This window comes from Lonchura striata, chromosome 5 (genome assembly GCF_050655825.1).
Source record: "Lonchura striata isolate lonStrDom1 chromosome 5, ASM5065582v1, whole genome shotgun sequence".
Lineage (NCBI taxonomy): Eukaryota > Metazoa > Chordata > Aves > Passeriformes > Estrildidae > Lonchura > Lonchura striata.
This window is the reverse complement of record NC_140707.1, coordinates 12,384,786-12,410,512: the sequence shown is the minus strand read 5'-3', so window position 1 is coordinate 12,410,512 and position 25,727 is coordinate 12,384,786. Positions and strand designations below refer to the sequence as shown.

Genomic DNA, 25,727 nt, shown 5'->3' with positions numbered 1-25,727 from the left:
CCTCTTTTATTTGCTTGGCACAGAGTAAGTGTGAACATCTGCATAAACCTTGCTGCATGTTAGAAAGGGTGTTTATAGACTTAATCACTTCATTCAAGCTCAGGTCACTTGGATCTTACTCTGACAGTTTTAGAATTTGCTTTTCCCTTCAGTCAGCTCAAAGTTTCAATAGAGAACTGAAAACAATACTACCTAAATTAACCAGTTTTGAAACTGGCTGAAATGGGATCTTGACTTACCTTGGAAATACGCGGTGGGATTGTCACAGCAGAAAATAAAAACCTCAGTTATTTAAGGGTGAACTTAGCACAGCTATGTTCAATTTTATCAAGCAAATAAGGAAGTGTAAAAACCCTACCCTAGGCTAAATTGCAAATTCTCTAAAGTGGGTGAAACATGATAGAAGAAGGCTATAAAAATGACGGCCTGACCTTTCAGGGGTACTTGTGATTTTGAGGTATTTTTTTCTGTTGGTTTTTTTTTTTCCCTTTCTTCTGTAAAATATAGGGTTTATTTTCTTTTGTTTCTAGAAAGTGTTATGGCACCACTTAAATTTCCTTTTCTGGAAACCCAAGAGAGTTCAATTTTTCTTGCAAAGTACGGCAGTGCCAAAACAGCCAAGTGCAATTTCCTGAAGGAAGTACTTGTGGGGAACAGTCAGAAGGGCTTTTGGCTTCTGAAGGGACCACTTAGCTCAGTGCCATGATTCTCTGCTCCCAGGGCAGAGCTGCTGTCCATGACCAACCAAGGTGGGAGAGAGGAAGGGCAGAACCCCTTGGAGGAGTGAGGTTGTGGAGCTGGTGTTTGTAGGTGAGGGCAGTCCTAGGGGATCTGTGGGGAGTTTGGAGCAGAGGAGCAGCATCTGTGGCTCATCAAAGCTGTTTTCCTGACCTACTCAGCTCTGAGTGGAAAAAAATCAACCACCCCAGTGTGTCTGGTGCAACTGGGCTAATAGGGGTTCTGTGGTATCATCTGTGATTAGGGGTCTCATCCATGATTAGGCTGGAAATAGAACCTGCCTCATTAATAATCACTGCCTTTAAGTAGGATGACCTGTAAAGGCAGGGTCCTTTGCCACTCTGCCCAAGGAAAAACCCAGCCCAAAAATGAGCAGAAAAGCTGCTACGATCCAGGTTTGGATGTGATGTTGTTACTGAGATGTCGAGTCAAACCTTGAGGCTGAGTCCCCCATGTTACAGCATCAGTGCTTCTGCTCTTCTGTGGATTCAGATGTGGGGTGCACGTGTGCAGAAAAGCATTTCAGTGATCTTTTGATGTGAGAGAAATAACTTTCTGAAACATCACATGACCAAGGAACTGGGAGGAGTTTGTAATCTTCTATTGCAAACAAAGCTGCTTGTTCAGTATGGGCAAGGAGAATTTCTGTTTGGGACAGTACCTGTGTTTGTGCATTGGCTGTTTGGAGGAGATGACAAGTGTCACTTGTTTCTTGTTGCTGTGAGGTTTGTGGCTCCCAGTCTTGCTGTGACTGTTCCAGAGTCACAGTATCAGAGAGGATACTGGAGTTGCTCATCCCACATCCTTCTCTCCTTGCAGGACTCCATTGATACCGAGCTGCTGCTCTGTGGGGAAAATGTGAACCAGAGCAATTTGCTGTCCTACGCCAGAGAAGCTGCTGACTTTGCAACCAACTACCAGCTGCCTTCCTTGGATTTTGCAATTAATCATTATGGCCAACCAGATGTAGCAATGTTTGATTTTACCTCCATGTATGCATCTGAAAATGCTGCACTAGTGAGAGAGAGGCACAGACATCAGCTCCTGGTGGCTCTTGTTGGAGATAGTTTGCTTGAGGTAAATCTTGGAATGCCTTCTGAGTAGTATTTTCAGGAGTTTGTTTTTTTTTTTTTAATTTCCTTAATCCAACCATTTAACCTAACCTCCAATATAAAATGTCTTCTTTTACATGTCCTGAAACAGTGGTACCTTCTTTGGAATAGATTTTTTTTTTTTCCCCATTTTTTCTTTTCTCCTTTTTTATGCCATAGTTTGTCATAGCTTATACTTGGCTGGCAGCCTGTGGCTGAGATCCCATTTTGCTTTATGCAATTTGTGTTTCTGTCTGAAAACTGTGAGCTCCGTGTCCTCAGCTTGGGTGCATGGCACAACTTTACTGAATTCCGTCATAGACAAAAAGTTGATCCAAATTATTATTGCAGTCTCTTTGCCTAAGTATGTTCCCTTCTTTTCTTCCTGAAGTGAAAAGTACATGCTGCAACTATTTTTTTTTAATTCATGCTGACAGCCTGAGGCAGTTGAAAGCAAATTTAGAAGATGAAAAGGGTATCTTTTTTTTTTTTTTTCATTTTTTTCCTTTAATAATTCTTGAGTCTTCTTTTTTTTTTCTTAGCCTTTACCTTTTGGGGCTAAGAAATTTGTTTTTATATGTAGAAGTAAAAAAAAAAAGGAAAAAGTAAAAAACCTAATATTTTTTCCCTGACTATGACTTAGAGGAGAGGCACATTTAAAACCTGCAAGTGTTGGCCTCTGTTGCATTTTGACTTTTTCTGGGCTATTTTTCCAAGAAAGTATGAAACCCTGGACTCCAAATTCGCATTGAAAGTTAATTTTGTAGTAAGAACTTAAGAAATGTAAACAATTGAAGTGTAAATGCCTCTTGCAGCCATTCTGGCCGATGGGTACTGGCTGTGCACGAGGTTTCTTGGCTGCCTTTGACACGGCATGGATGGTGCGGAGCTGGGCGCAGGGGAAGCCCCCGCTGGAGATCCTGGCTGAACGGTGAGTGCTGCTTTGCTCCCCAGCATCTCCAGTGTTTCAAAGAGCCACAGCTGCTGCTAGAAGGCAATAGATTTCAGAATGCTATCAGGAGAAATATTATTAGGGTTTGAATCACTGATTTATGTCTCTGAAGTGTGATCCTTAAAGAAATAAACCAAAGAGACCTTGTATCAAAAACCCCAAATCTCTAGCCGTCTCAACACCTGGTTTTTTATCATTAAAAAAAAAAAAAAGAAAAAAAATCCTGAAAGGAGCTTAAATAAATTCTTCTTTCAGAGTTGGTCTCTGTGATTTTAACTCTGCATTTTGGTGTAGTGGTACTCTCTTTAGGCTGATAAATATGTAGAGAATTGTTATAATGCTGCACCAGAAACTTTTTTTGACTGGAGCAAGAAAACCTGTTGCTAAGTACAACAGAGTCTTGGTGTCACCATGGTCTGATGAAGTTGAAATTGCTAACTTAGGTTCTGCTGGCAGCCACCCTACTCTGCTACAGCTGCCCAGGCTGTTTTGGGGCAAATACGTAATAGGAAGAGGCATGGTTGTGGGAATGCAAGCAGGAGCTTTACTAACTACAGCACTTTGGGAAGTTTTAAGATAGAAGCCTGTCGGATGACTCAAACACGACCTAGTCCCAAATGGAAAATTGAACAACATAGTAAAAAAAGCTGTGGTGGTTATAGGAATTGCAGGATGACAGGATTTAGTGCTGTTGTGTGGTAAGTTACTTCTTGAGTAGATGTTAAAGCAAAACCAGATGACTGGATGATGTAAGGTCCTATTTTTCCCCCTCCTTTTTCTTGCTCACTTCCTGCCTCAGGAAAATATGGACTTAAGCTCTGAGTGTCCATCTTGTCCTTTTTCTGTCTGGCATCCTTCTGTTGAGTGGGGATAAGAAATGGGATGGATGCATTATGCATTTGATCCATAACACTTGTCCTGGCATAACCAAAATAAGGTTTAGGCAGCTGCAAAAAAACCCCAATCTCTTATGGAGAAATATTTATTTTAATACATAACTCTTGCATCTTTTTCCTCTGCAAGAGAGAGCATTTATCGACTCTTGCCTCAGACGACCCCTGAAAATATTAATAAGAACTTTGACCAGTACACCATTGACCCGGGAACAAGATACCCAAACTTGAACTCGAGCTGTGTTCAACCTCACCAGGTCAGTACTTAAAAGGCTTGCTTGTGAAATCAGTTCTTTTTTTATCAAGGGTAAATAGAACTGCAAGGAGTGTGTCAACAAAATCTTCAGGAGACTATTTAATTTAGAACCAGCTGCTGATAAAGCTAACCTGGAAACAAAACCCTTTTTTTGTCTGACATTATGCTGGTAATTGCTTTTCCTTGTAGGTGAGACAATTATATGTTACCAATGAGCTACAGCAGTGTCCTCTTGAAAGAGTGAGCTCCATTAGAAGATCAGTGAACCTCACAAGACAGGGTAAGTGGCATCTCTTGTTTGCTGTAGCTTAACATTTGTGGCCTTCTGAGCATGCAAAAGCTGACTGAAATGTTTGCTTTCCCATTTCTACAGAGTCAGATATTCGGCCTAACAAGCTTTTGACGTGGTGCCAGAAGCAGACAGAGGGATACCGAAACGTTAATGTCACTGACCTGACCACCTCCTGGAGAAGTGGCCTTGCTCTGTGTGCCATCATCCATCGCTTCAGGCCTGACCTCATGTAAGTGACAGCTGTGGAGCTCCTCAGGGCAGGCATTTGCAAAGGGACTACCCTTTGCAAAGACCAGAACAACCCTGACACTCTGCAGTCCCCTTCTCTGGCTGCTTTCTTCAAGGAAGTGCACACCATGGCCAGGTTTGGCAGGGGGAAGGGTGGGGTTGGGTTTGCTTTGTTTCTTCTGTATGCACTTGCATGCTGTTTAAAATTAAATATATGTGCTTTCAAAGAGCTAGGAGGGTTTTGAACCCTATGATTTATTATGTTTGTGGGAGTCATTTGTCTATTTAAAACAAAATTTGCAGTTCTGGGAGAATGTGTAGAGCTGTGTTCTGGGATCCCTGGAGACAGGTTTTAGCGTCTGTTTGAAACCACAGCCATGAAGTACAGTCCTGAGTTACAGAAATGTGGGGTGAGCCTGAATGAGCCATCCTCCATGTGTTGTACTGGTTGCTGTGACAGTCAAATAGGGAAATGCTGGACCATGGAGATGGAGGTTTTGCATGACTCTGTCCAGGAGAGCACAGAGTCCTTTCACGTGGGCAAGGCAAGGGCTGGGCCTTGAAAATTATCTGCCCTAGGGGTTGAGTGTAAACAAGCATTCCCCTTTTGGCACAGTTTCTGGGGTCCTAGTGCTGTATGAACCAACTCCATGCGTCTGAATATTTTGCAATGTCCCATAGTTAGATACAAGAAGGTCAGTGTGTAACAGGTGTCAGGAAATGCCAATTGCTGGCGCTGCCGGGTGCAGTCTGTGGGGTGACTCTCTTATCTCACCAGTCTCCAAAATGCAGTGGATGCATTCTCTTGTCTTCCTACAGAGCCTTCAGAGTCACACATGAATTACTGTCAACCTCCCTTTATTGTGGATAAATGAAAGGAATGATTGAGCTGTTTTATGAGGTGTGATAAATTGGGTAAAAAATAGGAGTGGTACCTAGGGTGCTTGTACAGTTTGTGCCAGAGGAAGAGCTGAGATTTTAAGAAACTTGTTTTTGAAATTTAAGGAATTTTTTTGCCTTGTGTTAGTTTGAAACAACTAAAATTATGGATGTTTTTGGGGGAGAGGGTACAGAAATCTAAGTAATCTTTGCTGCCTGTGGAAAACATGTTCTCTACACTGCTCTCTACAAAGCTGGTAAATTTATCTTCCTGAGCTAACAGACCTCATGCTGTTCAATTAATGTTATGTTTGGATCTTGTTGGCTTTTTGTATTCAATGAGCCTGCAGAAGGACTTGGCTGGATGAAAGCTAGGCAGGCAAGAGAGGTGGCTGCCAGTGACAGCCCCCAGCTCCAGAAATGGGCAGTTGTGTGGGTGAGACAAGAGGAGAAATTCTTTGGGGAGTCAAAAACTCACATTCCACTGTGAGGAGAAAGAAACTACCCTGCCTGGAGCTTTGTAATTTATTCACATGTTTATTTTAATCATGAATTTTGGAAGCTGTTCAAAAGATCAGAGTCTTAGAATAGGTCCCATAGAAAATGGATTAGAGTGGATAACAGAGTTCCAGATGTGTGATGTACTTTAGTGCTCTGCTAAATTCAATTGTGACCTGGACAGGAGGTCCCTGCTCAAACTGTGTGTGTAATACCTTAAAAAGGGAGTGCCTGTGCACACACATATAATATGCTACTTGCATACAATGCTGCCCTATATTTATTCCTCCTGGCTTTCATGATTTATAAAACTAATTGAAACTAAGTAATCTGTTGCCAATGGATGAAGTTTGTAGTAGTTCAGCTGTAGTTGGAGAAGGAAAAGGTTTCTTAGCACTTCTGAGGAAGAATCGCATCTCTCCAATAAATAAGGATATTTTTTTTGTGGGACTACATCAAGGTCTATTTTGGTGAAAAAACTTTTAAATTACATTTCTGGCCAAGTCAGTATGTTTAATAAGGGGATTTGTGCGAGGCTGTTACCTTTGGCACTGGTACCAGTCAAAGGCTGGTACCTTTGACTCCGTAGCTTTGACCCAGTGAGGTGCCCGTACCCACATTCCTGGTGCTGCTCTGCCGTGGGCACCCCAAAGGGAGCAGGGCACGAGCGACGGCGCTGTGCTGTCCCCGCAGTGACTTCGAGGCCCTGAAGGAAGAGGACGTGGTGAGGAACAACCAGCTGGCATTCGACGTGGCCGAGCAGGAGTTCGGCATCCCGCCGGTGACCACGGGCAAGGAGCTGGGCTCGGCCGGGGAGCCCGACAAGCTCAGCATGGTGCTCTACCTGTCCAAGTTCTACGAGCTGTTCCGGGGCACCCCGCTGCGCGCAGTAGGTGAGGCACAGCACTCCTGAGCTCTGGCAAATGGGAAAGGGCTTCATCCCAGCTGCTGGCTCTTGAGTCTTTTCCTAGCACAGCCATTCTGGCCTGTTGATGCTTCTGCCTCTCTCAGCCCCAAATTATCAGGCTAGCCCAGAGATACGAGGCCTTGAGGGGAGGAACATCAGGAGATGGGCAAAGATTCAAAAGAGGCTCTCACCCTGATGTGGTTGTCCAGCTACTTTATTCCATGAGATCCAGGGAAAAGAGAGTGAACAGGAAGGGTCAGGGGCTTATCTGGGCTCTGGGCAGGGAGGGCTCTTCTGGCTCTGCTTCATCAGGGCAGGAAGGAGGGGACCATGCTTATCTGATCAGAGTCACAGAGGTCCCTGTAAATGGGGAAAAGCACAGCCCGAGTGCACTGTAACAGCCTGTAAGGGTTACCTCGGGCTTAACACAAGAAAGGGGGAAAAACTTGATTGAATACCACGGTTTTGTGGGTCCTTGGTGGTTTCAGGGAGTAGGAGCAGCTGGATAACTGCTGCTTGACATCATGAAGGGCATGTATCAAGTTGTTGGTGTGATTCCCTGGTAGGGATGACCGCACACAGCACATTCATGCTTGTGTTTTTCTCCTTCTTTTTTTTAAACCACCCAAGACCAAGATTCCACATATTTACTTTTATTTGCCTGTGTTTAATATATAATTGCTGCCAGCACTCAACTGGAAAGCTTTGGCTTAGTCAGAATAATTTAAAAACAAATCTATATAAATATCCTAAGCAGCTGTTTTTTTAACAGATGCTGCTGAGAAGCAAAATGGAGAAAATAAGGATCTTGGTTCACTGAAATCATCGAATTTCATCTTTAATAATTATAGCAATTTAACCTTACCAAGAAAAAGAGTACCAAAGGTGAGTTGTGAAGCAAAACTTGCCCTATCACTTTTTTTTTCTGAAAAGATGAAAATAAACTTTTACATAAATAGAGGCTCAGAAATAGGGGGTTTATATATACACTACTATAATTTTCTGAGTTATTTCTATCTGTAAGAAAAAGAGTCCTGTAGCTCTGTATTCCTGGAGTTAAATATACAGCCATTTTATTATATATATGTTCAAATAATCAGTGCTATGCTAGGTTGTTTATTAATTAGAAGAGACTACTGCTTTTTGAACAGAGCAGTGATTTGCAGTTTCTGGATGCTGTCAGGGCTCTGAAGAGAAGCTTTCCAGCTCTACAGAAGAAAGCTGCAATGGTGACAAACTGGTGGGCAGGTTGATCAGCAGCTTTGGGATAACAATCTCTTAGTCATGCCCATGTACTTTTCTCTTTTGGTTACTTTTTAATGAAGACTTACTGACAGGCCCTGTTATGTGCCTGTATTATAAAAATATCCATGCCCATACATGCTGTTATTAAGGACTTCAGAGCCTTGAAGCTTTGCAGAGGCCTCAGTTAACAGATGTACACATCTACTGAATTTGTGAGTATTTTAATATACTGCTTTTTACATTTGTTGCTCTCTTGTCTTATAGAAATATAGTTTCTATTTTTTTTCACCTGAATAATTACTCCAGAATTTCCAGATATTTCCTATGCTGAATTTGTCTTGAATAATATCTTCTATCCACAAACACGTTTTCAAAACCTGTGGACAGTCAATTGTCCAGTAACTTCAAATATCCTTGTTAGGAAATAATTTTTTCCTGCCACCCACACACACACAAAACTAAGTGACATGGTTCCCACATAGCCAAGCAGTGAGAAGCCAAACAGGCAGAATAAACTTTGCTTTTTCTTGTGGGTGACATCTTTAAAAGGAAAATCTTTATCATTACCACAATGTTGTTTTTCAACGAGTTGTTTGCAGAAGTAAACAGACTTTTAGCAGTGGGGAGAACTTTCCATTACTGAGCCATAGAGCCTCTGATTAACCTCCTGTCATGAAATAAGCCTGCTGCCATAGCAGGAGCTGGAGTTCTTGGCACTACGTGGAAGCACGAGGTGATTTGCTTGAAGGACCCCTCTAGTTTCCCACTTGGAAATGAGAAGTGGAAGTATTACTTCCCAAATCAGCTTGGGAAACAAGGCGTTTTGTGTGAGGTTTTGCAGCTCTGTCATGGATGGGCTGTGAAACCAAGCAAGGTGAGTTAGGGTACTTGGATTAGGACAGACTTGGGAGTACCATAACCAGCTGAAACTGCTGGAAAATTAAGCTCCTTGGAAAGCAATTGCTTGAGTTCAGGGTTTGGCTGTGGCTTCAGTTTTTTAGGGTTCTTTTTCCTGCAAAAAGTGTGCTGAGCATTATCCAGGTGTATATATATCAAACGTTCTGTCCAGGCTTTAGGAGAGCAGAGAGTGTTGCTAGTTGAACTTTTATGGCATGTAGTTTGTCCTTGGATTGGACTGGAGGAGGGATCTTTATCTGGGCACAGGCTGTGAGAGACCAGGAAGCAGGGCCTGGAGCTGGGGTGGCTGTGGCTGTTCTGGCAGCCTGTGCTGAGCTGCATCATGTTTTCCATTCTCCTCGGAGTGTCAGCCTGGCTGGAGAGGAACTGAGATTTCCTGTGCTCCAGACTAATAAATGAATGGAGGTGTTTACACAATGCAGGGCGCAGCCCTTTTGGAGCCTTTTTGGAGCCTTGCTCGGCAATTAAATTGCTTTGTCTTTCACTTCTTTGTCAGCGTGTTAATGAGAGTCCTTTCATTCTGATTTCTGAAAGGTAGCACCTTGCTTTGCTCCATTCACTCTAGCAAAACCTGCTTTTATGTGGCCCAGGCTATTATGCAGAATACATTGTGGTGTTCTCTGTTCACCTTTTCTGCATAGACTGATGACTGTAGGTAGTGCAAAGCTGAGTTATACTGAGCTGCTGCTTTGAAGACTATGTAGCAAAGCAAAGTAATTGAAATATTGTCATCTGATTCCTTTGGTGATTGCCCACAAGTTGTTTGGGATTACTTGTCTTCAATGCATAATGATTTATTACAGTCAGTCTATATGTAAAAAGGAAGCCTGCATTCTTTGATCTTTATTCCTTTTTAGGTTTTTTTAAGTTGACTGAGCAGACACTAAGTTACAGTGTGGGCAAATCCAAAAAGTAGAATATAGTTTATTGTTAATAAATTATCACTGTATCAAGTCTTCATGACTGAATGTTGTAAGAAGTGATAAAAAATTGCCAGCAATGACTACTTTTCAAGTTTGTGCAGACTGAGTATGAAGTGATTTGTGTAATCTCTAGCTGAGTAAAATAATGAAATATGTGCGTGGCTCAAGCACAAAAGAAGCAATTTGGTTGCTTGAGTGTTGTAATGTTCAGCTATAGTCAGGGAGGTGAACCTTATGAGGGAGACAGGCCTTTAAGGCAGCCAGTAATTGCTCAAAAAAGGAAGTGTGACTGCACTATGAATTCATGATCTGCATGCAGACAGATGGGTTAAGAGAGACTTGGGGGTTACAGTGAAAGAGTGAGGGGTTTCTGGATTTTGTTACTTCTCTGGAAAACAGTACAGTCTAGCTGAAAATTGACAGAATAACTCATGCTGTAAAACCGTTTTCTTCAAGGATATGTTAGTGTTTTATGAATTATAAACTCCTCAGTACTGAAAGAGGGACAGATAAACACCAAGTTGTAGGGCCTGTTTAGTACAGTGTACAAACATGCATTCTCATGCCCTGGAGTCCAGTTAGAGCTCCCAGTCCCAGGGGCTGTGTGACAGCTTTTACTGCCCTGGTACCTGCATGAGGAGCAGTCAGCTGAGCTGGGGGCTCTGATGGGGCAGTGAGACCCCCTGATGCTGGCACTGCTCACCTGTGTGTGCCTGACTGAGCACAGCCCAGACCTCACCTGCCTGGGGATGGAACTTCTCCTGGGAGGAACTTGGGAATTGCTGCAGTAACCCATGGAACTTGTTTTGGCTTTGCCCTTTTAGGTTGAAGGGAAAACAGAAGAAAATGAGACTAACAAAAGGCGTCGGAAAGGACTCTTTGGTGTCTTTGAGAAGGTTGGTGTTCAGTGGTGCCCACTCATGTCCAGCTCCTTGATGGGCACCAGAGCTGAGGAAGCAGTGGGAGCTGGGGGACCAAGGTTTGACCTTTGGAGCATGGCAGGGAAAAATCTCTTCCTTGAAGCCTTGAATTTACTGTGGCGTGCACAGAAGTGCTCAATTAATTTTAATAATTTGGTAGGGAGTAGAGCATTAACTAAATTGATCTAGTTTTTGTTCTGACACAGGAACATTTAAGCTATTGGGATTTTTTTCCTTTTCCTAATTGTCTATTTAGACAATTTTTTATTTGAAGAGTTTGCATTGCAGCTTGGTTTCCAGCACTTCTCTAATTAGTCACCTTTATGAATAGCGGCACTGATGAATGCTCCCTTTTACTGTACTCTGGGACCCAAGAAAACATTTTTTTGGCAACTTTTGCATGCTAAACATATCATTTTAGTATACTGAAGATTTTATTTCCTTTCACCCCTTGCTGAAAAGGATGTTACCTCTCTCCTCCTCTCCCTTCATGAATGTTGTAGGAAACATAAGAAAAACACAGTTTGTTGTTTCTTTGCAGACTTCAGGCTCTCCAAGCCAGGGGACAAACAACGGGAAAGAACAGAGTGATGGCAGAGAAGGCATGAACCAGAACAAAGTCAAATCAATGGCAACTCAGCTGCTGGCAAAGTTTGAAGAGAATGCTTCAAATACAATTCTGCGGAGACAGGTAGGTCATAGATGGACATGAAAGCCACCTCTGAAATTGAACTGTAGCCCCTCCTTGTGAAGGTGATGCAAATTTCCCAGGAAGACAGGAGTCTGTTAGCTGTTTGAAGTGGATTGTCTATTTTAATACTACCTGCAAATTAAAAGTATTTCTCTCAATACTTGGTAAACAAATACAACTCATACAGATTGACTAATGCATCTAACAAAAATACATAGCAATGTGTTACAGTGTCTAGAAATCTCATGGGAGTGAGACTGTAGAATCTGTGTTATTTGGAAATCTAAGCTGGCTGCATACAGTATTGCAGAATTCCTGTTGTTGCCTGTATTTTTCAAATAAAGCACACTGCGTATCCTGTGGAATCTGTCTTTATGGAAAATCTAGGGGGTGTAAAAAGGAAACCTAATCTCTTACAAGATATGTCTGGCTGCCATTTCTATTCCAAAACCAGGCAGAGTGGAATACATTTGTGCATCGTACAGCATTTTCATGGTTTGTTGTTGGTGTGACTAGAGATGTTTTAAAAACAATCCCATGCTGCCAAGGTATGGGGGAGAAGCTTAAAATCACACTTCAGCCATAAATAGTTGGAATCAGCAGAATTTAGGTCTGTCATCTGAAGGAAGGATGAGCAAGTTGTGGTTGTTTTGACAAAGATGGTGGCTTTCTTAATTCTCCATCCTGTATTTGTTTGTTTATTTAAATATTTTGGTCCTCCAATAGTGTAGGTTTTATAGATGTCCAGTGACTTTGTCTATCCTTGAACCAAAGTTGTTTGCATGCTACCTGGCTACTTGTCAATGCCCTGAGCTTTTGGTGTGTGGTAAGTGGCCAGAGATTTCCTCAGCCATGCTGAAGGAAGTTGTTTTGATCATAAACTCTGTTAAAAAGGACTGAATGTGTTCAACTTAAGTATATCTTTGATGGTAGAAGTTGCTAATAAAATGGGTGGCCGGCAAGAATAGGCAAAAATGTGTCTTTAAAAGAAGCTTTTTATTTCTTCCTGCCTCAGAAATTCATTGAGTTCTATTTACTGTCTTCCTTTTTTTTCCCTCCTTCACTCTGTCTTTGCAATTTTAAAAATGCTTCACAAGGAGCTAACAGATAGGCCAGCCCTGCTCTCCTCTGACCCTCCTGTTAATCCTCGCTTTGCTAAACCTACGGATCCAAGCCTTCTTCCACCTCAACCAAAAAGGCAGGTAGGAAGCTCCTATGGGTAACACCTGGCAATTACAGCATTTATATCACTGCTGGGAACTCGCTGTTATTGCAGGGCTACACAAGATACAAAGCAATATTTGGATGGAAACTGCAGAATTCACAGACACATTTAGCTGAGAATTGTGAAAATACCATTAGAAAATTAAAGCTTTTTTACTCCTGCTTTGCCAGATGAGAAAACTCTCTGAAAGTGTGGAAATACCCTGAAAACATAAGTGTTGATTTCTGTGTTACCATATCTAGACTCCAAATTGTATGAATGTAATTACACAGTTATATTTAACATGTGGCAAAACTACAGCAGTACCAGAAAATTTGTGCATGTACTTGATGCTTTGGGCTATTGTAAAGATAAGGCTAAGAGAGAAACCTGGCAAAAATATCTTAGATAAAAGCTTGAGTATTGAAAAGCTGATATTGTTGCTCAGGTGTTTTATTTCTATAAGTAGAACTTGTGATAAGAATTTCTGCTGAAAGCTCTCTTGCAGCATCACATATATGGAGAAAAATTTTTGACAATGTAGTTTACATTTTTCACTTAGTACTTTCACTGAAAGCAATCTCATCTCAAACAGTATTGATATTCACTTTTCATCAGAGTTTTAAATTGAAGTAAATATCCTGCAGTGGCACTTCAAGAGCAGTCTGCAGTGAAATGAGATCTGTATTGCATGTGGAAATCTGTAGGTCAGAAGCTATTTTATATGAAAACTCAAATTCAGAGATGTGTTCTGAATGCCTTAGAAAATGCCTTAAATCTGAAATATATAATATACTGATTTGGGTCAGACTAGACCTAGAACTATGGCAAGAATTACTGTTGAAATCCCCATAAATATAATTCGATTACAAGCTTAGTTTCAGGCAATTGTGATGCTAAAAATCTCCAACTCAAAACTTTTGCTGTAAACCCTAGAAGAAGATGTTCTTCTGCACTGTTGCTGTCTGAGGTTATCCACAAATACTCAGAAATGTAGAGAAGGATGTTAAGGCCTGCACAAGTTGTGTAGGACTGATTTATTTCAGTGCATGCCCACAAACACCAGAAGTGCAGTAGATACTATGCAAAGAGTGATGTGAGAACATTTTATTTCTAGTTATGTGCATGACTGTGCCATCCTTTCAGAAGCATCCTTAAAAGCTGCATGTACTGCATGGTAGTGCAGAAAGCAGAGTTTTGTTCACTTCAAGTGTTTCCTGGTTTCAGGTGGTAGCTAGGAGTGAACACGAGGTCAGGGAACCCAAACAGTCTTTAAATGGTTCTGATCATATGGCCAGGAGAGCAAAGGCTGTGCACAAAACAGATCCCCAGTCCAGTCTGTCAGAAACCTCTGAAAATCTTGCATCTGCCTGTTCTGCTGCATTTGTACTTTCTGGAGTGCTTGAGCGTCTTCAGCACCTGGAGGAAAAAATGAAACAGGTGACAAGCAACTTTTTTCCTTTCTGTCTCTTAAATGCCTGTGATAATCTGTGTACTGTGGTTTTGCTGGCTTGTTCTCTGTTGACTGTAGGTTGTATTAAGACAATAAGAAGTCTTTCTACATACTTCTATGTTTTGTTTATGGATGTGGTTTTAACTGAAATCTCTCTCTTTCTTTTCTTGGCTGTCCTCTGGCTGTCACTGCAGAAAAGAGCTCAGAGCATAGCAAATAGGGAATTCCATAAAAAGAACATTAAAGAGAAAGCAGCACATCTCGCCTCAATGTTTGGATACATGGAGTTTCCAAAGGTGAATTTTAAGTTTTGCACCTGAAGAACTGCTGAATTGCAAGGTGTATAAGAATTCATGAAGGGAAAGAAATTGCAGTGGTTTTGGTTTTAACTTCCTTTCATTTTGTGTGGATCTGAAAAGTAACGTGGATCCCACTGAAACTAGTAAAAAGTGTTGTTTAAATATTATTGCATAGTTTGATTGAAGTAAAACAGTCTGAATCAAAAAGCTAATCAGAGTGCTTTAGCAGGAGAGAAATATGTTCAAATAAACTATGTCTTGTGCTTAAGCACACACTGCTGGCTCACAGTTTCTAACAATGCCGAGCAGTTGTCCTCTGTGCACTCTGATTTTTGCTGGGTTTCATTATGCTTTCTCCCAGCACTATCTTACTTTACTGCCCACTGTGAATACTTCTATTAAAGAAATAGTACAATAATATCATTCACCATGAAGATGCCTTGATTATTTCCATGGGCCCTTACTGTGCAGATGTAGAGGGAAGAGTAGAACTGTCATTGTTGTTTCTGGGTTTTTTGATGCATGACGGTGAACTTAACCTGTGTTGATGTCATTGTCTCTTGGATAACTCTCCTGTTTCTGCTCTACACAGAATAAGCTACCTACTAAAGGCTTACCCCATTCTCAGCCCCCAACTCCCTCTTGCTCTCCACCTCATCATTCAGCTGTTGCTGCTTCATCATCTGTTGGTTCAGCTTCCTCTGCTGTTTCTTCTCAACAGGTACTCTCTTAAGAGATTTTTCATGTAAAACCCAAACTTGTACTCAAGCTGCTTGAGAAATGGCTTGAATGGAAGGTGCTGCCAGCAGACCTGTTGTATAGGTTATAATTCGCATTTAAATCAAGCTTTCCTTTTTTGCTGTTGTTAGTTCTGCATGTTTGTAAGAGAAATGTCATCATCAGAAATGGCTCAGATAAAAGCTGAAAAACAAAGCAAATGCTTAACACTTTTTACTTCAATTCTGAAAATTTTGCATTGCTGCTTATTTTAAATTATAAGATCTGCTGTTGGATGATACCACAGGCATGCTGAAGAAAGCTTCACATTATAAAGCAAACTGAATGCTGTGGGGTTGGTTAGTTTTCTTGGGTGGCATTTATGTTTCTTTTTATAAGAATATCCATCTGCTCTGCAGGGGAAAACCTGCCCAAAGACGGTTTTTTAACCATATCTTAGGACGGACGTTTCTTAGAGTTGTATGAGTATTTACGATTAAAGACATTTTATTTTTGTTTGTTTAATTATTTGTACTTTAAACTTGCTTCTGCATGTGAATATCTAAAATAGAGTTCTTTGTAGCAGCAGACCTTATGGAGAGGACACATCCATACTTGGTGAAACTTCAGTCAGAGATACTCAGTTCTTACTACTGAGGCTGATGCTAGTGGGCTGTGTTGTGATGACTGCCTGGCTCCCAATCCCCAGGGAAATACAGGGGACACAGCCCTTCAAGGACACTGCAAGCTCAGCAGATGCCTCGCTGCAGTAATCCCCTAATTCCCTAATTCCTTTCATTCATCTTGAAAGTAATTCCTTTTTCTGGATTTACCTCTTACTTTTTATGACCTAAGAGCTATAGCATATGATGGGTTTTAAGCTAAGTCATGGTTTCCAAAAGACTGAGGGCTGATGTTCGTTTGATTTGGAGAACTATTGTGACTCTGCCAAGAGAATAAAAAAAAAATCCAAACCCAAGCTATCTGAAAAACCCTTTAGAATATGAGAACTAGGCTTTTAATTATATGGAGAATATGTGAGACATTATTTAATTGGGATTTTAACATCACTTCTTGGGGAACCTTTATTCTGAGCAGTCTTTTTTTTTCTGGATATTTTAAAAATTGGATTTTGTTTAAGGAGCACTGACAGCCTTGATTAGTTTGCCTTTGTACTCAAATGCTGTGGTAATAGTTTGTTGTCACTTGGTTTCACTCAGGCTGAGTTTATTTCAGCTGAAAAGTGCTCTCTCCAGAGATACTGGCAGAATGCAGCTCAGCTGAAGCAAGAAAATCTAGTTCTGTCACCAGCACAGTAAATATATGTTCATCTCACTGGGTAAATATTTGGCTAGTTAAGTAGGACTGCATTTACACTTTGGCAGATCTACATACATGAGCATTTTGATACCTGCATACACAGCTCCATGTGTAGTAGAGGCTGCCAGCCTCTTGTTCACTATGCATTTCATAGGTGTAACTATGGTGCATTTTGTGTGGCATTTTGGAGAATTTTTAAACAGCAGGTCTGGTAATGATCAGGTGATCTTTACTCCTCCTGTCAGGAGCACAGGTGGTAATAGAGTCTATCCCTGCCCTTTCATGGTCAAATTGTTGTCCCTGTGTTTTATCCTTACAGATTGCACGCTTTTCAGAATGTGAAAATTTTATCCTGCTCTATGAAACACTGACTAAACGTGCAGTGCTATATAAATTAAAAGTCAGCAGTATTTCAGATGCACAGTGTGCATTTTCGAGTGCTGTTCAACAATACATTTGGACCTCTCTGCTGTGAATATGTACCGGGAATATGTACTGCCTATATCTCTGTTACCTTGACGGGGCTTATGGGTCTCAAAATTTGAATTTCTACTCTCTATTCTGAGAATTAGCATTAGTTGAGTGTAGGCTTCAGTATCAGAAAGAGTTTTGGGATTGATAAACCAACAGGAAGAACTGCTATGTGTTGCTGTCAGTGTTTCTGCTTTTTCCCCAGAAGACAAATAGTAGGTTATAGAAGTGTTTTGAGTTCTGTAAAGCTTCATGATATATGACCCATAAATATCAGCACCTTCCCATGGTTTTAAATAGCTAGTGCTGTCATTTTAATTTCAGGTTAGTTCTGAGGTTGTTACCAGACATGGCAAACCATTGCACCTGTTGAGTTTTCCTTGGAACAGTATTAGTTATGGAGACACAGTTATTGAAAAGGGTGGCTATGAAATCATGCCTAATTACAGAAACATGTTACTAAGTGTAAATCCTGCAAGGAACACTTGAAAAGAAGGCTGTGGGACCATATTGTTTCTTTCAAGACATGCAGTCATTACAACTCAGTAAGAACTACCTTTGTGTGCAATATGTCAATAATAATCAAAAGTGCCTTCTAGCTTCAATCAGCTGTCAAAATTCACATAGCTAGAATTATGCGTTAGCATATATTATATTATACGCTGGGCTTTGGTTATTCCTGTTTTCTGCTCAAGGTTGGATTGACCTTCAGAAAACTCTGTTAACCTGAGCTTTGGATGAGTGAATCCACACTGTGTCTCTTAAGAACTGGGTAGGTTTTGCAATCAATTTATTCCCTGCAGAGCTTGGACCAACAACTTCCTTTCAGTGACGTGACTCTAATTACCAGCAGTAAGCAGTGCTGGGGTGTTTCCTACACACAGTAACTTATTACTCAAATGCTGTTTATCTCAGAGGGAAAATATACGTAGCAGCTTGTACGAAAAGTAAATAAATCACCCTCAAAGCAAAATAAGACCAGAAAAATCATTAAGGATATGAAAGAACAAAGGGAAAGCATTGTATGCTTTTGGAGGCAGAGAGCATGTTTCCTTTGTTTTATGAGAATGCTACTGAGGCTGACTTGGCTGGCTGTGCAGTTCTGAATAATAACACAGGGGAATACAGAAGACTTTCTCTTCCCATGGTAATAACCACCCTGGTCAACCTGCTGAAAAGCAGCATGCCACTGACACTCAGCAGTCTGTGGAAATCACAAACGCTTGGGATTTTTAAGCGTTTTCTGGTTGTTCCCTGAAATTCACCGTGTAAGGTAACTCTTTAGGATTCCTGTTCAGCAAAGGCTTTAAAGCTGCTGGCACAAAGCTGCCTGAACTATGGGCAATATTCTGTTCCATGAAGACAGTGGCCCCAGCATTACAAAGCTGTGTGTGACCTGAGCAGAGCAGCAGCCTCGGAGCACTGAGGATGTTCTTTGCGTGTCTCTGAGGGTGGCAGGTGCTCTTGATGGATCCTCATCCTGCCCTGATGTTTCTGCTTGGTGATTGAGTGGCACTTGAACTGAACAAAATAGTTCTGTTGGTGTACAACATCATCTCTTGCCTGACCAAGTCAGGGCTGACCAAAAGTTAAAGCTTGGTTTTAAGGGCATTGTTGCTAAATTAAATTGAAGTCTCACTTGCTTTTACTTGGAACATGAATTCACATTCATTATAGGAACATTTCCTTTTTAATAACATTTTTAAAGTGTTTGTAAACATGCAATTTTCTTGTTTTGACTGCTTTAATGTTGACATAGATTGTTCCAAAGGAGAACAGAAATCAGCCAACGGGATGAATTTCAAGGTGTAGTTTAGGCTCAAGGATACTTTTCCTGAAATTCAACTACTTGCCCTTCAAGCACAGCGTTGTTATTTAACTGATTGCTCCAGTTCAAGGAAAACTTTGTGTTTCAGCTAACTTTGAACACTTTCTTTTACATTGGATCTTGTGGACAAGAACTTGTACATGGCCTGGAGATTGCTCAGCATATTCAGAAGTGCAGAATTTGGGGAGGAAATTTTTTTTTGTCCCATGTTCTTAAGCAAATCAAAGGAACGTAGTTTTCCTGTTGGAGCAAGTAGCACGTCTTGTAGTGGTTTATAAATCAGTGTGCCACTTGGAACAGCGTTGTGGTATGTAATTAGCAGTTCACTTTGCAGTTGTTACCCACAAGTTATCCAGATATTGAATAATATTTTAAAGTCTTTTTATGCTAAACAAGACCAAACAGGACAGAAATGTATCCCTTAAATGGCCTTTGTAGTCTTAACATGTATATTTTGTACCTGCCTGGGTATCAAGTTAATGATGAGATAACTCTCAAAAGATAAGGGGGAGCTGTAAAGGATTAGACATGTTCCCTTGATTTTTTTTTTTTATCCATAATAATTTTTGAAAACACACCCACAGTGCACTATAAGTGTTTTTAAACTTGATAGAAAATGCTTTAAAATTGTCTTAAAGTATTTGAATACTGTTGAATTTATATTTTTCTTCTTTCTTCATGGTAACTTTCAGGTATTTTAAAACCTTCTATTAACAGGACTTGGTGCTGTGGTAGTAGACAAATCATTTCACTGAGAAGAGGGGGACTTCCTTGAGATTTGGGCTCTGTGAGAGGCAAATGGAGAGTTAGATATGATATAATGTATTTGTCCTTATGGAAAAAACCAGTGCCCTGACTTCAGAAGCAGAGTACCAGAGCCCTGGCCAAACCAGGATGGCCCTTGCTGCACTGGCTACCAGAGAGGCTGTGGGATCTTACATTGACTAGAAAGCTGAAATCCCAATCAATAGAGGAAATTTGATTTAGAGTAGAAAATATTTCTGTAAATCTGTGAAGCCTTTACTGTCTGTTTTCCAGGAGCAGAGTACCTCCCTACCTGCTGCCTGTCACACACTCACACACACTTTCCCCTGCTCCAGTCCCCAGGCAGGTGTTTTGGCAGGGAAGAACGGACCACGCAGTCATCGGTCTGTCTACTGTGCTTTTGGAGCCACAGTCTAAGCCACTGCTGGCTCCTTGCAGGCCTGATTGATATATTTGATTAAAAACAGCCTAACTTCTGTGGCTGAAGCAGATTAAAGGAGATGTTTCCCTCTCTGAGCGTGGTTTCTCCAGTTCTCTCTGACATTGCGATGAGTCACTGGGGAGAGGGCAAATGGTTGCCCTGAGAGCACCAACAAAACGTTTCTGTGTGGGACTTGGCTCATACATTTTCATAGAATGTTCCCTGAAATGTCACAGTTTGGGGAGTGTTCATATGGAGCTCAATCCCACCCCTGTTCTGAAATGGAACAACTAAGTCCCAGAGAAGTTGAAGTGAACAACAGAGTTTTTTTAATATCATAATGTGCAGCTCAGATAGCCAGGCAGTGGCTCCCAGCTCAGCCTTTCATGGACACAGCAGGAAGCCTTGAGGAGAAGCATTTGCTCCCATCAGGAACTTCTCAGTCATCCTCAGAGAAAAGTCTGTGGGCTGCACAGAAGCCTTCTGTGGTCCCACGCTCATCACGCATGAACATGCTTGTGCTCTGCTGGACTTCTCCTCTGCTCTTTCTCCTGCCTCCCTGTATCAATGTCTGCATGTTCCCAAATCATTCTTGTCCTTTTTTGTCTTTAAATTCTCTTTCGAGGGTAACTAAAGCTCTTCCTTCTATTCTTCATCTTCTCCCCTTTCCTGATTTAGACGACTGTAGGCAAGGTCTCACATGCCATTGGAGCTGTGGCTGAAGTTCTTGTAAATCTGTATGTGAATGATCACAGACCCAAGGCACAGCTTGAACTGGTAAGACTAAACCCACAAAGAAACAGTAATTTGACTTAAGAGTAATGTTCTCAGAATGCCATCCTGACTTAAGACCCCAGTTGTGGAGCACTTGAAGCCTTAGGAAAGGTCTAACACTTCACAAAAGGATCAGGTGCACATTGGCACAATGTGCTGATGGAAATGTTGCTCTCCACATCTTCTATTTCTTTTACTTGGCTGTGAATTAAAACTTCAGAAGGCTTTTATTAAATGTAATTACTGTATAATTAGTAACAAAAGACAATTATTACTCAGGGTGGCTTCTAAATAAAGTTTTGTGCAGTACGTGCTTATGAAGTTATTTTTAACACTCAAGTGCTGAATCACTGTGCCTCCTTTTGAAGAGGGCTGTTTCTCAACTCTGACCTTGTTCTGTGTTGAATTCAGAAGCGGTCTCTGGACAGAGCTGCAGGTTCTTGCCCCATTCCTCACTTACCATCTGCTGCCTCCACCACTCAGGGCTGTCAGGTACTGGGAAGCCAAGTAAGGTGTTGTGTTGTGGTGATGACACTTTACTTACCAGTCAGCACTAAACTCAGTTGTTTCAGCTTCACTGTAACTACTAACACCATGGGTTTAAAAGCACATCTGTGTGGTTTTCCATTTGCATGGTTGTTTCTTTGGAAAGATTCATGCTCTAAAGTGATCCATCAGTGGTAGATCTGGAATGGAATTCTCAACTTTTCAGCAGAAGACTATGTGACAATGATAATTGTGAGTTCCGCTTAACATTAAGAAATGGTTCCAAGGCTGCCTTTTGCTCACAAATGAAAGATTAGTTGTGTGGACTGTGTGCTGCTGTCTGAGTGTGCCTTGGTCCTCCATCCATGTAGCACCTCTCCTGTCGTAGCAGGGATGGTGGAAGGGGAGGGAGGTGGTAATGGATGTGGCAGGCACAGACCCTGTACCAACCCGTAACCAACCATAATACAGTAATGCAAAGTAACATCCTCATAGCTGCCTCTAATAAGAAAAGGGAAGTCCACTGGCATCTAATAAATTTCTAGTTCACTTTTCTGTACCTTTTGTGTGTGTATGTAAGAGGGGATGAGATTCATGGCAATTAAAGAATGTTAATTACCAGCCTAATTTCAACAAACTTTCAAAAGAGTTTCACATGGTTAATATGGATTGTATCTTGAAAGTGTTAGAAATGTTCTGAATGTGTGTGGTAGGAAACAAAGTTATTTTTAAAGCTAACCAAGCCCCAGGTTGGGCTGTAGTCTCGGGAGGAACACAGCTGAGAGGGGAGGCATAGTTCTGGTGATGGGAAGGGTGGAGTGTTTGAAGACTGCTTTTCCTCCTGGACCTTAAAGCACAAGCCTGCATTTTCCTCCAGATTGTGTCTGAACTGAGAGTTTAGGGTGTTTTTTTGCTTGGCTGCAGATGCAAGTCTGCTGTTTGAGGCTGGTGAGGTGTGTCTTCACCTTCTGAGAGAGACACGAGTCCTGGAGCCAGGACGGTGCGGGGTGATGAGGGAGTACTCAGAGATGATGCTGCTCTTGGACCTGAGTAATCAAAATGTTGGTGAACTCCTAGAGGGAAACTGGATGCAAGTCCAGCATCAAAGTCTCCTCTTTAAGATCCTTGTGATGTCTGATTTATTAATTGCTGCATAAACCTTCAGAATTGCAATAATGAGTAATAAAAAGCTGACTGATGCCCGACTGGAATTTTGCTTGGAGAGTGCTGTGCAACCTTTCAAGCAGTTAAAGAAGCTGCCCCATTCATAAGGATTTATATCTGGGTGTGGAGGCACAGCTCTATGTTGTTTTTTATCTTTGAACAGGGTTCTCTGCGAAAAGAATTTCCCAAGTCCATCGGGGGGAGTGACATTTGTTATTTCTGCAAGAAACGGGTCTATGTCATGGAGCGGCTGAGTGCAGAAGGCCACTTCTTTCACAGGGAGTGCTTCAAGTGTGAAATATGTTCTACAACACTCCGCTTAGGAATTTATGCCTTTGATGTTGAAGAAGGTAATATAGGAGCTATTTAGGAGTATTTTGAAATGTCTGAGTGTTGGTGCCTCTTACTGGGACTAAGGAGAAAGATCTGTCCTGGTAGCACGGTCAGGAGGAGGTCTGCCAAGTGTGCTGTTTGTGTCCCTGCTGATCTTTGAGTCCTCGTACTTGCAGTCCTAGTTTTCAAAAGAGTTGACTTATGACAGACCTGAGCTGTAAGTGAAGAAATTCTCGGTGGAAAATAAGTTGAGTGGACAAAATGCATTTTGTTGAATCACAGGTCAAAGTAAGGGGAGGAAAAAAGGGGTGAGGTTTCTCCAATAATATAGAGTTATTCTTATCTCCATTTAAACCTGGCTGTTAAGTAACATGATATATAAGGACAAGCCATAGCACTGGCAGATTTACATGGATGCAGGGAATGTAGGTTATTTCTGTTTCAATGTTATGGTCAGGAGCTGAAAGCAGTAGGACTGGCCAAGCACAGTGTGATTTACTCCAGGCTCCAGGCTGCTGTAGAACAAGAGGTTCAGATCCTGGATGCTTCATCCCACCTAAATCCTGGGGTTTTCCTTTTTTTAATTGTTTTTTTTATTATTTTTTTAGTTTGGAATGGAATTATCAAACTGAATTGAAATTCATTTGTCCCTCCCAAAGTATTTGAGTAGATCAGGGTATTAACCTGATATACACAAAAATATTAAAGATTCAAGGTCAAAGTGGTTCTTTTTTCAGTGTGGAGAATTTGCAAAGATGTCTTTTTGAGCAGATTACTGCCTTTTTTTTTTTCTGCTTGATGTCTTGTGTTAGCTTGTAACTTTGTGTTTATGGGATGTTGGTTTTTTTGCTGTTTATTAATCTTATACCTGAGAGGTAGATAAATGACCTTATGTTATTGAACTAATGTGCAAATCTGTAAAAGAAATCTATTCATAGCTGTTTGTCAGAATCAGCACCAGGTTTCCCATTCCTTTTGCTGCCCAGCTGCTCATCATCCTGGTTTCATTTTTTTTTATAAATGCAACAGTGTTTTTAAAGTCCATATATATATATAGATAACATATCCTTTTTAAAGTCCATATATATATAGATAACATCCTGTAACTGATTTTTCCCTCTTGTAGGTAAATTTTACTGTAAACCTCATTTTACGCACTGCAGAATCAGTACAAAACACAGAAAGAGAAGAGCATCAATACAGATCCATGGAAAGGTATGGAGTGATTATATTGCCAATGCAATCTTGGGGCAGGGTGAAATACTTGTGTGTGTGTGGATGTTTTCTACCTCATGTGCAGTAAAATCAGTGCTAAAATACAAATCTTCTCATTCTGTGAGTTAGGCATATCTAATAATAATCTGAATCTCAACGGATTAGCTTTTCTATGCAAAGTAAAGTTGAACTTAAGAGCAACTAGAAATGAAAATGCATATAAAGACTTGAAGGCAGTATCAGAAACGGGACTTACCTACTTTAGAGACATATTTAACACTTTTTATTTTTTAATGCTTTTTCTAAGGAGGCAATAGACACGTGGAAGAAAGTGGAAGCCAAACACTCAGAGATCACCACAGAAAGCAGTTTGTCCACTGCTAGCAGTCCAGAGGACAGGTCCCCAGGTATCCTGACTTCCTTCTTACGGGGCACGCTAAGCTGGCCCCTGCGGGTGACCAGGGATCTGCTTGACATTCCCAGCCGCCTGTCTAACTGGATGCATGGTTTCCTGCACGCTACCCACCTCCATTTCAGGGACAATGCACATAACTATACCTACCTGTACGAACTCCTGAGCCTTGGGGTGCCATTCCTCTCTGCTCTCCTAGAGGTACTCATTCACATGTACCAGGAAGCAGGCCTATCACTTGAAAATGTGCTTGAATGGGTGAAAAGATTCTGTAGGGTTTGAATCCTTCTTTGTGTCTTTCTCAGTTGTGCCTTTCCAGTTTTCAAAATTAACAGTCTGGCTGTTTTTTTCTCGAGGGGAATTTTTGGTTTGGAGGGCCTTGTTTTTGCTCTTTGTGCAATTTGACACATGACTTCGTTGAATGGTGGATTCCTTCTGATAGAAGCGAGGTACAAGTGAATTTTTCAACATAAAATGTACTGTATGTTAGAGCATGAAGGACAGTGTCCAAACACATTTCCAGAACATGGAGTCAGATGAAGGATATTTAATAGATTATTTCCCCCCCGCCATTTTATTCTGTGATCAGACCACTGGAGAAGATGGTGCATTTTGAAACCATTTTTCTTCCTATTCTCCCCAGCCTTTTTTTTCTTTTTTCAGTTAGACCATGAAAGCATGTGTGTTCTTTCAGGAATATTTCTGACAAATGACTGGGGTTTGAAACCTGAGTATGGCACATAGCTTTTTTCAGTTTTCTTGCTTTCATCTTTGCTCTAGGTTATGAGATTTTTACTTGCATGAATATGTTTCAAAAAAATCGTGTACATAATTCACATTGCTCCTAGTAATGTCTTTTACATTGCTTTACATGTGATGGATACCTTTTGTTGATAGTGGGTATTATCTGTTCTACTAATTTATTTGAAGTTTTTCAATAAATTTGAAGAGCAAATGATAGTTGAATGAAGGCTTGATTGAAATTTTAAGTCAAAGAAACTGGTAGAAAAAGTAGACCGAATATTCCTCAAGTCAGGGCTTCCTCATTTGGTGACTGATATGAGGCATACCAATTTATGGAGCGCTCCTTTGTAACTGAAGTCACTCCAGTTGTGCTTCTGGGCAGGCACTACTCCCAGTCTCTTTTGGAATTTTTAAAAAATGCAGGTTTAGAACAAATATCAAAAGCCTAGAAATGTATTCTTAGGCAGTAACTTTTTACTTGGGTAATTCATTTCAACGTGTGCAGCTGGTGGCAGAAAGGTGAAATTCTATTCTCTGGAGCAGCAGATGAGTAAATTTCTTTCAGATATCCTTCAACCTTTATCAGAAGGTCTACCTTAATCTGTTAAGCACCAAGGACACAGTGACATACCAATGCTCATTACTTTCAGCCTAGTTAGCCAGCGAGGTAAGCGTGCTCCCTGCCTTTCA

General features: G+C 41.1%; 1 protein-coding gene across 10 annotated transcripts in view; it reads left to right on the top strand.

Moving 5' to 3' along the window:
• Positions 1–25,727, top strand: part of MICAL2 (microtubule associated monooxygenase, calponin and LIM domain containing 2) — a 119,563-nt gene that overhangs the window by 47,556 nt on the left and 46,280 nt on the right. For 4 of the 10 annotated variants that reach the window (XM_085579743.1, XM_085579741.1, XM_085579742.1 and 1 more), the window contains 18 exons: positions 1,558–1,815; positions 2,645–2,760; positions 3,805–3,931; positions 4,120–4,210; positions 4,304–4,451; positions 6,521–6,720; positions 7,507–7,619; positions 10,645–10,716; positions 11,282–11,431; positions 12,529–12,633; positions 13,863–14,075; positions 14,283–14,384; positions 14,980–15,108; positions 20,588–20,686; positions 21,095–21,175; positions 22,497–22,683; positions 23,793–23,881; positions 24,189–24,288. In XM_085579743.1, the coding sequence (XP_085435869.1) occupies positions 1,558–1,815; positions 2,645–2,760; positions 3,805–3,931; positions 4,120–4,210; positions 4,304–4,451; positions 6,521–6,720; positions 7,507–7,619; positions 10,645–10,716; positions 11,282–11,431; positions 12,529–12,633; positions 13,863–14,075; positions 14,283–14,384; positions 14,980–15,108; positions 20,588–20,686; positions 21,095–21,175; positions 22,497–22,683; positions 23,793–23,881; positions 24,189–24,288 (2,380 nt within the window). The remainder of the gene's footprint in view (positions 1–1,557; positions 1,816–2,644; positions 2,761–3,804; positions 3,932–4,119; positions 4,211–4,303; positions 4,452–6,520; positions 6,721–7,506; positions 7,620–10,644; positions 10,717–11,281; positions 11,432–12,528; positions 12,634–13,862; positions 14,076–14,282; positions 14,385–14,979; positions 15,109–20,587; positions 20,687–21,094; positions 21,176–22,496; positions 22,684–23,792; positions 23,882–24,188; positions 24,289–25,727) is intronic. The other 6 variants (XM_085579744.1, XM_085579747.1, XM_085579746.1 and 3 more) reach the window with 6 other exon arrangements.